Consider the following 13324-nt stretch of genomic DNA (forward strand, 5'->3'; position numbering starts at 1 on the left):
CTCGCCCTCACCCCCGGCAGCCCCGGCCGGCCCTGCCCCATCGCAAGCCCACCCTCAAGCCAAGCCGCGGCACTTCCGGCAGTCGCTACGGCGCTTCCGTCAACTGCCGCCGCACTTCCGGTAACCCAGCAAGGCACGGGGCGCGAGCCAGCCGCCAACCGGGGCGCGCGCGCCCGAGGGGCAGTGGGAACGACCCGACGAGTCACGTGGAACCCTCCCACCGCTTCACTCCCACCCCTCCCTCCCCGCAATAGCTGCTGCAGCACCTCTTCTCCGCCCACAGCGGCGCCCGGGAGGCGTGGCTTTGCCCCGGTAGCCAATGGGAAAGCGCTGATGGGCGGAGGCCGAGGGCGTGCGTCGGCAATAAACCTCGTGCGCTGGGGCGTGCTGCACGTTCGCGGGCTGTGGGCGGGGAGGCGGCTGTGCCTGGTTGTCGGTATCGCGGGAGCGGTCGCTCCTGCTCGCCCTTGTCCCCGCGCCTCGTAACGGAGGCGGGCGGTAACCCTCCGTGAGCCCCGGGCTCTGCGCTACCCGTGCTCCAGCGGCAGGAGCCCCCTGTCACTTCCCCGGGTAGAGCGCCTGGGCTTGACCAGCCAGCCGCCTTCCTTCCCCTGCCGGCTGCGGCCGCGCTCTTGGGAGCCTCGCTGCCCGCGAGGAGTCTCTCTGAACTTGGGTCCGAAAAATTAAATCGAGCATTTAGGTCTCGGAAGCCATCGCTCTTAAAGGCACTAACGGGACGCGTGTACAACACGGGCACGCTCCGTGCCCTGGCGGGCTGTGCTCGGACAAGCGTGAGGCCCCGGCGGGGATGGGGGTTGCCGGCGACCGGGGTGCGGGCGACCTCTCGGGGCTGGTGGCTCTTCCGGGTGAGAAACGGGAGGTCAGGGTGGGAAACGCGGCTGCTTGTCGGCTTCTGCTCCCGGCCGCCCCTTGGCGTGGCGCCCCTTCGCGCCCCGGTACCAACAAATAGAGCCAGGCGAAGCAGGGGGAACCGAGGGGCTGCGACGCGATGGCGGGAAGCCGCTGCCGCCGCCCGCTCGGCCCCGCGGAAGGCTGCCCCGGCCGCCGGCGACCGCGGGAGCCATCTTGTGAGCGGGGCTGGCGCTGCCCGCACGCCCGAGCGCCGGGGGCGGCCCGGAGCCGGCCACAGACCCAGACCCGCACCCGGTCTGGATGGCGCGGACGGCGAGCCGGCCGCCGGGGCACCCCGAGAAGGGTGGAGGCGGGCGACTGTCCGTGGCTCCCGGCCCGGCGGCACTTGGCAGCCACCCGCGGGCAGGGCCAGGAGGCCCGGCGCGGTGGGGGAGGGCGGCTGGGTAGCGGCGGAGGAGGAGGAGGAGGAGGGGAGCGGAGGCGGGGACCAGCCGGCCCCGGCCCGGCCCAGCCCAGCCCAGCGTCTTGCCCCGGCCGGACACGGCGCCCGGGGCGGAGATGGCGGACGAGCCCCAGAAGAAGCCGCACTTGTCGGCCTTGGTGGGGCACACCAACGGGCTCACCAAGCCCGCCTCGCTGGCCGCCGCCACCCGCGCCGGGGGAGGAGGAGGAGGAGGGGGAGGCGCGACCGCCTCTTCCAAGAAACTCGTGATCAAGAACTTCAGAGGTGGGTGCGGGCCGGGCCGGGCCCTCTGCCCCGGCAGGTGCGCCCTGCCCCGCCGCCCGGCCCTGTCCCGACCTTTGTTTACCGCGGGCCCGGCCGCTCCCCGCCCCTTCCCCGCAGCAGGCAGGCAAGGCAGGCAAACAGCGGCCGGGCCGGGCCGGCGGCAGGGGGGGGCCCTGCCGCTGTCACTCGCCCCGCCGCCTTATCTGGGCGAGGGGAGGGTGCCTCCGGGCTGATAACCCGCCCCGCTGCTTTCACCATCCCGGTTTAAGGGCTTACGGGGACACGCGTGGGGCTCCGTGCGTGGGGGCGGCGGGAGGAGCAGCGCAGCGACGACTTGCACCCTGTAGGAAGCGGGCAGAAAGCCACCTTAGTGTCAAAACTAATTAAAGCGAGGCGAGGGTTACCTTGCTGAAAGTAACACGGGTGTAAAACACAGCAGCCCTGCGGCTGGAGCGGCCCCGAGGCCGCCGGCGGGGTCGCGGTGCCGGCTCTGCCCTTGCCGGGCAGGGTCCGCGCTCCGGGCCCGGGCGCCCCGGCGTGTTGGGGGGCCGGCCGGCTGCGGGGTCAAACGCACCGTGCAAAGGTTTCGTCGCCTTGAGTGGAGTTAGTAACCCTCTCCTTGTGCCAGACTTAAACGATCGAGCACACCATGGCTTGGCAGAACTTAATGAAGCAGGGTGAGAAAGAGTGCTGCGGGCTCCCGTTGGGCGGCTCGTTTTCAACTACCTGTGTCTTCCTTCACAGAAAGACCCAAATTACCAGATAATTATACTCAGGACACCTGGCAAAAACTTCATGAAGCGGTGGGAGCCATACAGAGTAGTATTTCTATTAAATACAACCTTGAAGAGCTCTACCAGGTAAGGCGCATAGGGTTTTTTTCAGTTTAACAGGAGGAAAATTAGCTGCTTTAGGACTTTCACAGAGCCACACATTTACCATAATGCGTTTTGATTTGCTAAAAGCTGATTATATTTTCTGAACTGTTTGCTCCATGCTCTGTTTCTAGTCAGTTTGCAGTTTTATGTATCAGTTTTTTGGAGAGCTACCAGGATCTGGGCCCATGAAAAAGCAGTTTATGTTGGGAGACATGGAAAGCTGTGCCTGAGCAGGGTTGAGATTTAAGTCTTGGTCTCTTCGATACAGTGCCTACTCAAGATGCTGAAAATGGGATGTTACTCTCTCTGGGTTATGTAGATGCAGGGTTATGATGATTTCTCTTTTGTACGTGCTATGGTCTCTTGTGAATAGTAATGTTGAAATATTTGTTATTATTAGATAATTAGACTTCAGCATCAGTACCCTTTGGAGAATTAAAAAAGAATCTTGATTGAGCAGGCAACAGACTCTCAGTGTTTCTACCTGTGTTTCAGATTACTGTTATGTTTTCATAACAGTCAGGATCTTACTTTTTCACCATTTTAGTAAAATTATTTCTGGAACATCTAGACTGCTAGAACAGGGGCTAGGGAGGGTAAAAGAGAGAAACACTCATGAACCATTTCTTTCTACTTTCTCCATTTATATATGGTTTAGTTCTATATTTAAAAGTATGTGCTTTGAGGTATTTAACTGAAGTAGTAATTTTTTACAGTGATCATGTTATAAAAAATTACTGATGCGCTAAGTTGTGCTACATAGCTTAAGTTACTTATGAGTTTTCTGTGGGTGCAGGTGTTTGATCTGCAGATGTGGCTCTCATTGCCAGATCAGGACTTAAGACGTTATTATGCTCACCTAAAATTTTCTAAATGTTCAGCTGAGGTAGGTTTGATGTTGTCTGCAAAGTGCAGACTGTGAGGGAGGAGAAAGCCAGCAGTCCATGCTGGGTCCATGCTCAAGAAAATCAGGATGAATTTGAGAGCTGACTATACTTGTCTCTGTGATTAGTTAGGGTATATAATATATGGGTCTAAAATGGCTGATTATGCAAATGCATATTGACTTAATATAATTTATTCCCTTTAAATAGATAACTTGACTGTGATATATCCGTCTATTAATACCTGCAGGTTTTTGGAGTTTGAATTACATAATACATTTTATGGTTTTAAACTCAGCATTTGAAAAATCCTTCTTTTTCATGCCTAGCTAAAAAAAAACCCCAAACAGCTGCTTTGAGCGTTACCTAACTTGTTTTCAGAGGCTCAGAAATGAGATTATAGTAATATGGCTATGAAATTGCCAGACTTGAGTTTTGGCAGGAGAGGAGGAGAGAGATTTCAGATAAACTGTGAAGGGAGAACTGTACTTCTTGCTTTTTCTGTTTGCCTGCTTATTTGTAAAAACTGCACAAGGCCAGTCCCATAATCTGGGAGGCAGCGGTGCAAATCAGCAAGATTTCTGCACAGTGGGTGGTGGTGCTCAGTGTGCCTATGCATAGATAGGTACTTACTCTCCTGCCAGAGGAATAAAAGATGAAGTTCAGCATCCGTCGGAAACCTGATCTGTACTTACAGATCGTTTTAACTGCCTGTTGGTGAGCACCAAGTCATCCACAGGGGAAGATATCTCTGTGTGCATCAGTTCTTACAATCAGGGCTTTTTTTTTTTTTTTTTTTTGAGTCTTTATCTGACATTATGGGAGGAAGTGAGAGGCCTACTAGAGTTCAGTGCGGTGAGCAGGCTGGTGTACCAGCCTGCCTTTGAACTTTCTGATTTATTTATTTAATTTGGCACAGTGGCTGAGGAAAAACTGAAGAACAATGACATGGCTTTGTGGGAAGCCTGAAGGATACTCCTTTCCAGGCATTAGAGGCAGCATGGGATCAGGCATGAAGGTGCTTGGCAGAGACGTAGTCAGTGAGCAATGGGAGGGTGACAGCCAATTTTTTGCGACTAAAATAGAAATGATGTCTGGGATTGGTGGTAGATTGCACAGATTTTGATAGAAGTAGCTTATACTTGATGGGATAGAGAAAGTGGGGCAGTGCAAAGAATTGCCGAGTGAGGACTAAGTGATAAAAATAATGGAAAAAGAAAATTCCCTTTGCAGCAAGGTCCTAAATTACCTGAAATGGGGCAGCACTGCCCTTCTGGAGGACATAGAGTAGGACGGTGTAGTAGTGAAGGAAGAAAAATGATAAGAGTCCTGACCAAACTTTTATTTGGATGGATGGATGGATAGGAAGGGCTATGTCTTAGGAAACATAACAAACTATCTGCAAAATGATTATGTGTGAATACTGTTTGTTGCAGATGTCATTTTACTTTTCTGTTTTAAGACCAGATGAAAAACATAACATAAGCACTGTGTGATAGTTTTGTTTGTTTGTTTGCTTGCTTTAATATTGTATCAAAATTGAGGAAGCCATAGCTGATGTGCATTTAAATAAAATGACATCAGGTAGGTTAGAATTACCCCATGGGGAGAGCTTTGGGAAGCAGATTCACTTTGTGTTTTGGAAGACAAACTCTTCAGGATGTTAGAACCTGTAGAGGAAAGAATACAAGAAGTAGCAATAATTTGCATGCTCAATGTTAAAACAGAAGACTCTGCTCAAAGCTAGCTATTAAAAGGTTGATTTGAAACAGAACTTTTACTAGGTTTGTGTAGGTGGAGAGTCTAAAAGTGTTGTCTTTCTCGTATCCTTGTAGATGTGATAATTACTGTAGCTTTTTTCCAAAATAATTGTGTGCAAGACAAATAGAAGTCAAATCAAATTTTTCAGAAAGAGAGGCAGCAAAAACTCTGAATGAAACAAAAGGTGAAAAAGGAGGAAATTACTGGATTTCATGCCCCCCCCCCCCCAAGCAGAAACAGCTGGTAGAGGTGGCACTGAGGTGATACAGCTGCAGTTTGAAATACACTTTAAGCCAGCACTGTTGCCCAAGTAAGCAGCCTCGCTTTTCCCCTCATGCACTTCCTAGCCCATGTGTTTGGGTGATCTCAAACTGAAACAGAGTGAAGAACATTTACTAATGCTTACATGCTGGCATTATGCACCATAATGTTTTATGTTACAAAGAAATAAGACATAACAAAAAAAGCTAAAATTTTGGGAAAACTGGGTAAAGGCCAAGCACTGGGAAAATACTGAAACTTTGTCCAAGTTCATTGACGCTATCAGAAAATTTGTCAAAATGTCACCCTGTAAATCCTCTGGAGCAAAGGAAGACATTCTTGGGTCAGTTTTAGTTGCCGAGGTGAAATAGTGCTTTAAATCTTAGGCAGTGTTCTCTGCAGTATCACCTCATAGCATAAAGGCAGTTGAGGTGAAGTTAAAGGAAAAGACAGCTGGATTTTTAGTTCTGAAAGTTATGTCCAACTCCTTTGGATAATTTTGTATGAAGCACTGAATGGCCAGAAATACTTACTGTAAACTTTACAGTTCTCACAGAACATTTGGCTGTCTTCATTGCGATTCATTTCAGATGCTGTGGTCTATTAATAAAATAATTTATTGAAATACAGCACACAAGTTAAAATAAAGTGTGCCTGGAACAAAGTCTAAATATAGGCAGTGGTATCAAGCAAGGCTACATTTTCTCTTTGGCATTCTCACTGAGTTTCTTGTGAGGAAAAAATGTTAGTGTAAGACAAAGTAATTACTGAATAGCTGAACAGCAGTATTCTAGAGATGGCTAGAGCTGTAGCAGCATAGTCTAGGTCAGCTGCATAACAACTTGATTTACATTAATGTAGTGACCACAAGAACGTTTGGTTTTGGGCAGAATCAGTCGTCTTAGTCAACTATGGATAAATACTCAACTAAATCTCATGAGAGCCCAATAAATCAATTCAAGTCTTTATTTAACGGTTAATGTGGGGGTTTTTTTGTGGGTTTTTTTATTATTACTTTTTCCCCTCAATTTACATACCTTAGCATGAGTGTGTGAATCAGTGGAAATATTCAGAAATAAATAAGTTAATAAAGTGACAGGAAAGCAGCTGTATTCCTTTACCATTTAGAGAGAGTGGTTGAAATGTCTACCTGAAGTTATTAAGAAATGAAAATATTTGGTATGATTGTATTCCCCCCCAAAAAAGTGCACGTGTGCATGCACTGGAGGATGCACAAAATGGACCTACAGGAAGACTTCTGCTGCTGAGCAGTATTCGAGGGGAGGGGAAATTCTGGTAATGTTTAACGGCACATCTGAAATATGACCCAGATGGTGATGGCGGACCTTGTTTGTACACGAAATCTAGCAGTATAAGAAGGGACCAAAATCAGAAAGGAATCATGAAGTCTTTAATTTTTCTATGTAGTTTGGATAATTTCATTTTGATGTTTTGTTTTGTGCACAGCTTGGACAGATAATGCTGGTATTTTTTTTCTCTTTGTTGTTGGCCTTGATTACATTGGCACAAAAAATTGAGGTTTTGGTTGTTTTGGGTTTTTTTTTTTGTCTCATTCATAATCTTTTTTTGGTTTTTAGGCTGTTGAAAATCTCTGTTCTTACAAAGTCTCTGCCACACTGTACAAACAGCTGCGACAAGTCTGTGAAGATCATGTGAAAGCACAAATCCTTCAATTCAGAGAATATCCTTTTCTCGTGCACAGAAATAGTTAGAATGGTTAGTTTAAATCATTATTTTTTAAAACAACACTTTGTAAAAATTGCACTAGCAATTGCCAATGTGTTAAAGAGGTTCTTTGACCACTTACATATTTTCAAATCAGGCATAAGCAACTTTAGTCATCTGGGTGAACAATTTTTGTGTACCGATAAGTACACTAATAACAATTTACCTGTCATTTTAATAGGAATGCAAATTTTACACCTAATCTAGAATATTTCAATAGCACTATGAGATTTAACAGCAGATATGGATTTGTATGGCAGGTGAATAGTGGGGATGCTTACAGCAGCAATAGTTTAAAAAAAAATCACGGCAGTAATTTTCAATAACAGTGTCTTCTGTAAAATAATTCTCAAACTTAAAGTACACCTGTTTGACAAATAATAACTACTGGTCAGCAGTGATGTGTCACGGAGGCATTCAACAAGCCCTTCAGGTATCTTATGTGTACCTTGGGAGATTCTTGGTAGAGAGCTGTAGGTTCAGGAGATCACTGTCTTGGGATGCACAGGAACCTGAAGTTTTATAGTAAATTTCCCCCCAGTTTTCTGAAGTTACGTTGCTGGGCTTTTCTTCTGGCTGAACTGGTCACAGAAGTGCCTGTAGATCTTCTCTGGACACCTGGGCGCAGCCAGCCCTATTTTCTGAATCCCTTTGTGCTTTGCATGCTGAGACCATGCTTTATGTGATAGTTATCTTTTGTGTAATAGCCTAGGGGTTGCACTTGCGCAGGCAGTAGGATAAATAGAGTCTGTGCCCACCTGGCTGTCCCCACGTTCCTGGAGAGTGCCTTAGCAAGCAGATGCTGGCAAGTGCCATACTGAACAGATACTACAGTACTCTAGGGTGCTAGCAGTGTTTACCAGGTCTCTGTATGTATTTTATTAGCAAAGAATGATAGGTTAAAATAGAAAGAAGCAAGGGACTGGAGCCCAGAAAGAACCTTCTTTCCAGGTGAATGCCTTAAATGTGCTTTGGATTGTGACTCTCAGTTTCTCAGTTCACTGCATTCCCCAGGTAGGTGCCTGCACTCATAAAGAAGATAATTTTTTATTTCTCCCCGCCCCCCCATTATCTAGCTAAGTCCCAACATGGTTTTGGGTTGTGTGTTTTGGGGGTTTTTTTGGGGGGTCCCAGTTAAGGAGTCTGGCTTCTACATAGCATAGAAGAAACATAGGTACATAAATCAGCTCTGTGAATTCACCTCTTATGTGGCAGCTGATTTTTTCATTACATTTACTTAGATGCATTTAAAGTCACATCTAACTAAAAAGTACATTAGTCAGTACAGTAGTTTCTTAAACATAACTGATCTCTGAGAACCGAATCTTACAGTCTGCTTTGAAGCAGTGTACAGTCAACCATTTTTTGCATCCCTGCCTTTTCAGACTTCAGATGATCTTCTGAAGAGATGATTTAAAACTGGTGTTTTACAACTTCGCTTCCTCCCCGCCCTCTGACAGAGCTGGTGGTTTGGAGAGTTGAGAATTTTCTATTTTACAGGTATACCATTTTATATCCCAAGGACATGAGATCAGATTAATCAGATTTGGCCAGAGGGAGTTGGAGATGATACTGTGCAGGAGAGGAAGGTAAAGCCACATTTGGATTTACTCATACGACACATGAGAATTCTGTTATTTGTAAATAACAGTTGGATCTGTTGTGTAATGAAGAAAACTCTATAGTTAACTTAGGGAGACCTGGAGATGTATATGAAAAGAGTGGTATTTGGATTTGTTGAGGATTATTTAGAACTGTAACTGCCTTTGAGAGATTAGGGTCACTCCTGTTGTGCACAGTGTGAACTCATTAAACAAACAAAGTAAACCTTTCTATCCCTCTCACCTCAGTTGGTGACAAGGTTGGTTTGGACACTGGTGGAATTTCTTGTTTAAATCTATATCAAAGTTATACAGTACAGCCACTAGATGGTATTACTGAAGAGCAGTGAGTGTTATTCCTTGAAAACGTAGGGAGGCCTTTTGGAGAACTGCCAGCCCTTCTGCTGGGCAGAAGCTCTGCAATTAATGGTTTATCCCTGGGCAGTCACAGTAACATCGGAATGTCCATGGAGCAGCTTTGCTTAATGGCTGGCAAAAATCATCTCCAGAATCTGGCCTCAAAAGATACTGGCAAGCTAGTTTTCCTTAATAGGTGCTGTACAGATTCTCTGGATAGTCTTTTATTTTTAAAGAAGATAAATAAATGCTGGCAAGATCATTGCAGACAAATGGTAAGTTGAATGTTTGTTCAGAATACATATCCTTGAGGTGCGAGATCTGGCAAAAAGGAGTTTGTCATGATTTTAACTTGGGACTGCGTTGCACCTCCTCCTCCAAGTTTCAGCATTGCTTTTCACTTTCCCCTTTGCTAGCTGTGGGTGGTTTTGTTGTTGAAAACTTATGTTCTGTTATGTTAACTCTGACTTTCATAGGTTTCATATGAAGTTGGAATATCACTCAGAAATATATTGACACCTGTTTTCTATGGGTGGAAAGAAAAACTAACCAGGCTATGGTGAAATTGTTTGCTGTTTGTAATGTTAAGTAATTGGAGAATCCACAATCTTTGCTTTTAGATAGCTCCAAGAGCTAGGTTAATTTGTGACTTCCCCCCTGCCCCCCTCCGCCGCCCCCCCCAAAGCAGAGATGATTATCCTGACTATAGGGCTAAGAAGCAGGAAGATTAAAGAACTGAAACTCTCTCTCTCTTTCTTTCTGCCCTTCTTGTCCTCTACCTCCACAATGAATTATGCTACAGAAAAAAATCCTCTCTCAAAGACACTCTGTGTGAATTGTCCCTTTAAGAATACATCATTATAATTCTAAACCAGCATTTTACAATGAGTTTTCATTGCATTGTCACTTAGCTTTGGCTACAGATGCTCCAAATGGTTGAATTTCTATTTTCATTCCTTGAATCCACCCCTCTCCCCTCCCTTGTGGGGGATGGGCAGAGGTATGTGATTTTTATCTGAAATAAAAATGGAAAGCGTTATGGAAACTATTCAAAACAAATTCAACAGTCTGATGAAAATAGAGTTGAAGTTTACTGCCTTGAAAATGTAGTTAAACTGGACCTGTGTTTTTATAAAATGGCTTTTACTATGAACTCTCACTTTAATTACTTTTGAGCATTCTTTTTTTATTTTTTCTCCTCAAAGCAACAACCTGTAACAAGTGGCTTTCTTGCCCATATGCTGAGTTAGCACTTGGGGTATTTAAGAAAAAAAATCAGCCTCGCTGCTGTTTTACTTTAATATGCTTGGCCAGAAACTACGTCAGCTTGAGAATTACTTCAGAAGCAATGAAATCTTTTAGGGAAGGAGTAGGTGGACAGCTGGGGATAGAAATCTCTGTAGCTGGCCTTGGGGGTGAGTGAGTTAGTTACTGACATCCTGAGTTAATGCTAATGCTAAACTGAAAGCTGGGCAGCCTTTTTATGAGCAAAGTTAAAAATGGATTTTGAATGTGAAAGAGTAATAAGCTAAAAATCCACCTCCTTATCCCACTTTTTAAATTTTAAAAAAGATAATATATTATTATACCTTCTTTCCCGTGTTAGAATTAATATATCTATATTTTTCTCGTGAATTTTTGCAGCTAACTTTTATTATGAAAAGATATGTTGCAGAGCTTATTACTGTCTCTGCTTAAATCTTTTTTTTAAAAAGCAAAAACCATGGCAGCATGCTATTTCAGGGTGTTTACTGAATGTCTTGGTGGTACTGCTTGAATGGCTTAGGTATCTCAGTAGCAGTAAAACTCATAACAGGCTAATAAAACTGTTTAGTTAATGGTTATGAATTTGAAAACTGTCTTGGATGTACTTGGCTGTACTGCTTAGTAATAGTATTAACATCAATAAATTACATATCAGTGGCTGTACAAGTCACTGTAAAAGTTGAAAATACGTACATCAGTAATTAAGGTGCATGTCTATGTGATGTAGTTTTTCAGAAGTTGCTTTATAATTTAAAATGCCACATGATGGTGAAGAGAAAAACATTTTCTTTATATATTTTCAGATCATGATCAGAAGCATTTTCTTATTTTTGGATCGTACATATGTACTTCAGAATTCAATGCTTCCTTCTATATGGTAGGTATCCATGTAAGTATTTTTTGGCTCTTTAGAGTTTGAACATGCTATTATATTTGCAAAGGTTGAAAATAAATTTTTCACATTATATTTGATCTGTGTAATAGGTCTCTAAAATTTTGTGTTAATTTATGGAAATACATGTGTCAGTGTATGCATGTGTCATTTCCTCCTTCCCCAGGAATATTCATTGTAAAGTGAGGGTAAAAGAAGAAAAAGGTCTGTGAACATATGCTTAAAAGTCAGGCATATATATAGCTGTAGTTGTCACAGCCTGGGTGAGGCTGGCTGTGTGGGGAACCTCCTCAGGCTGCTGCCTCTGCGCCTTAGTGCTGGCCCAGTGTTACTTTAGGTGCTCCTGGTTTTGACAAAATTCAATGCTCAGCTTCTTGCTCTGTTTTTTTTAAATAAGTCAGATACACTGACAAGGTGCAGATCATCTTTCCAGCACTGGCCTCTTGAGAGTCAAGACCTGTGGCTCAGAGCATTGAGATGATGCTGCCGTACTTTAAGCACATCACGGTCACATCATTGGGCATTCTGTTTTGAAGCATCCCTCCTGAGGGGCATTTTATATCATTGCCCAAGCAAAAAAACCCAGGCTTTGCTGAAAATTTCTGGTATCGTTACTCCGTCTAAAGCAAAAAAATATGTAGATAAAGTACTGAAGTAAGAGCGCGCCTTTTCCCTGCCTGGCTGGCTTCTGTGCTCTTGGGAGTTCCTCAGGCTGTCTGAGGAACCTGGCATCCTTCTCTCGCCCCTCGCTCATCCTGTGGACATCTTTCTTCCTGACCTCTGCAGTAGTTTTCCTCCAGCTCTTTGTGTTAGGATTCCTTTTACTAAACGTTGTTGAAGAGGTCTGTTCATACTTTGTGTCTTTTTTTCCTCATACTGGGAAAATTCCCTTTATTGAAATCCTGATGCGTATGAAGAAGTTGGAGGTAACAAGTTTTATCTAAGATTCCTCTGTTTTCCTTCGCCAAGAGCATGTTTGATAATTGGCTGCTTCATGGCATAGAGGCACCATTCCTCATCCTCTTAGAATGAAACAAGAATCTGATACAGGTGATCATAAGGTCCTAAACATACAGAGAATTCATGCTTTTGAACAAAACTTGTAAATTACACATACGTTGACTGATCCAGGGAATCTTATGTTATGGTGTATGTTCAGATTTTTTATTATTTTTATAATAGTAATTTTTTTAATAAACAGAGAATGTTATAGTTTATTATGTGAAATACGGCCAGGCTGGTCACAGTTCTCAGCTGAAGTGCATGAATCTGGTAGCATGTGGCCTGGTATTTTTATGATAATTCTTGTTATAGTTTTCTTAGTGGACAGTGTCAAAAAGAATGTATACACCATTAATATATTCTCTTTCTGTATAATATAGATACACTATATATATTTTATATGTATTTATTTTTCTCAAGCTGAGATACAGATTTTTGAAAAGAATCAACAGTGTGATTTATTAATTTTCAATATTCACACAGGGATATGGGGCTAGAGTTATTTAGAAATCACGTCATTAGTGACAAGCAAGTTCAAAACAAGACTATTGATGGAATCCTCCTGCTGATCGAACGAGAACGAAATGGTGAAGCTGTGGACAGAAGTTTGCTGCGGAGTTTGTTGAGCATGCTGTCTGATCTGCAGGTGAGCACAGCAGATGCTTTACTAATAATGGCTATGTTTAGAAACAGAGTTTAGACTTTTCTAATTCGTGTGTTGTACAGAAATAATTTTATTCTTCTAGTGAATGTGCTTCAAAATCTAGCTATTAGATTGATAAGATTGCCTCTTCTTTACCCGATGTGCAATCTTTTATTCTCTGTTTTAAAATGAGACCTCTCTGCCTGTTTTCCTTAGCAGAGGTAGTGGCCTGCAGAGTCTTAAATAATAGATTTGCAAGTCTTTTAGTACGTGCAATATTTTGTCTGTCTTAATGACTCATTTTCTAATCCTAGTGCCGATTAAATGTAGGAACAAAAAAAACCCACCTCTGTCACTGTAAAAAGGCATCACTTTTTGGAGGCCAGATCATGGGTCTGTGTCACAAAAACATTACTGTATTGGCAACTTCTTA

General features: G+C 44.0%; 1 protein-coding gene across 4 annotated transcripts in view; it reads left to right on the plus strand.

Annotated features, from left to right (window-relative positions):
* The first annotated feature begins 1431 nt into the window (after window positions 1-1431).
* Window positions 1432-13324, plus strand: part of CUL4A (cullin 4A) — a 45432-nt gene continuing 33539 nt past the window's right edge. For 3 of the 4 annotated variants that reach the window (XR_007768214.1, XM_050915349.1, XM_050915348.1), the window contains exons 1-6: window positions 1432-1600; window positions 2345-2460; window positions 6983-7086; window positions 9294-9363; window positions 11158-11231; window positions 12732-12894. Coding sequence is in view for 3 of the 4 variants with exons in the window: in XM_050915349.1 (XP_050771306.1) it covers window positions 1432-1600; window positions 2345-2460; window positions 6983-7086; window positions 9294-9363; window positions 11158-11231; window positions 12732-12894 (696 nt within the window). In the remaining variant the exon portion in view is untranslated. Of the gene's footprint in view, window positions 1601-2344; window positions 2461-6982; window positions 7087-8655; window positions 8720-9293; window positions 9364-11157; window positions 11232-12731; window positions 12895-13324 lie in introns of those variants that run through there. The other variant, XM_050915350.1, reaches the window with a different exon arrangement.

This window comes from Gymnogyps californianus, chromosome 1 (assembly GCF_018139145.2).
Source record: "Gymnogyps californianus isolate 813 chromosome 1, ASM1813914v2, whole genome shotgun sequence".
Taxonomy (NCBI): domain Eukaryota; kingdom Metazoa; phylum Chordata; class Aves; order Accipitriformes; family Cathartidae; genus Gymnogyps; species Gymnogyps californianus.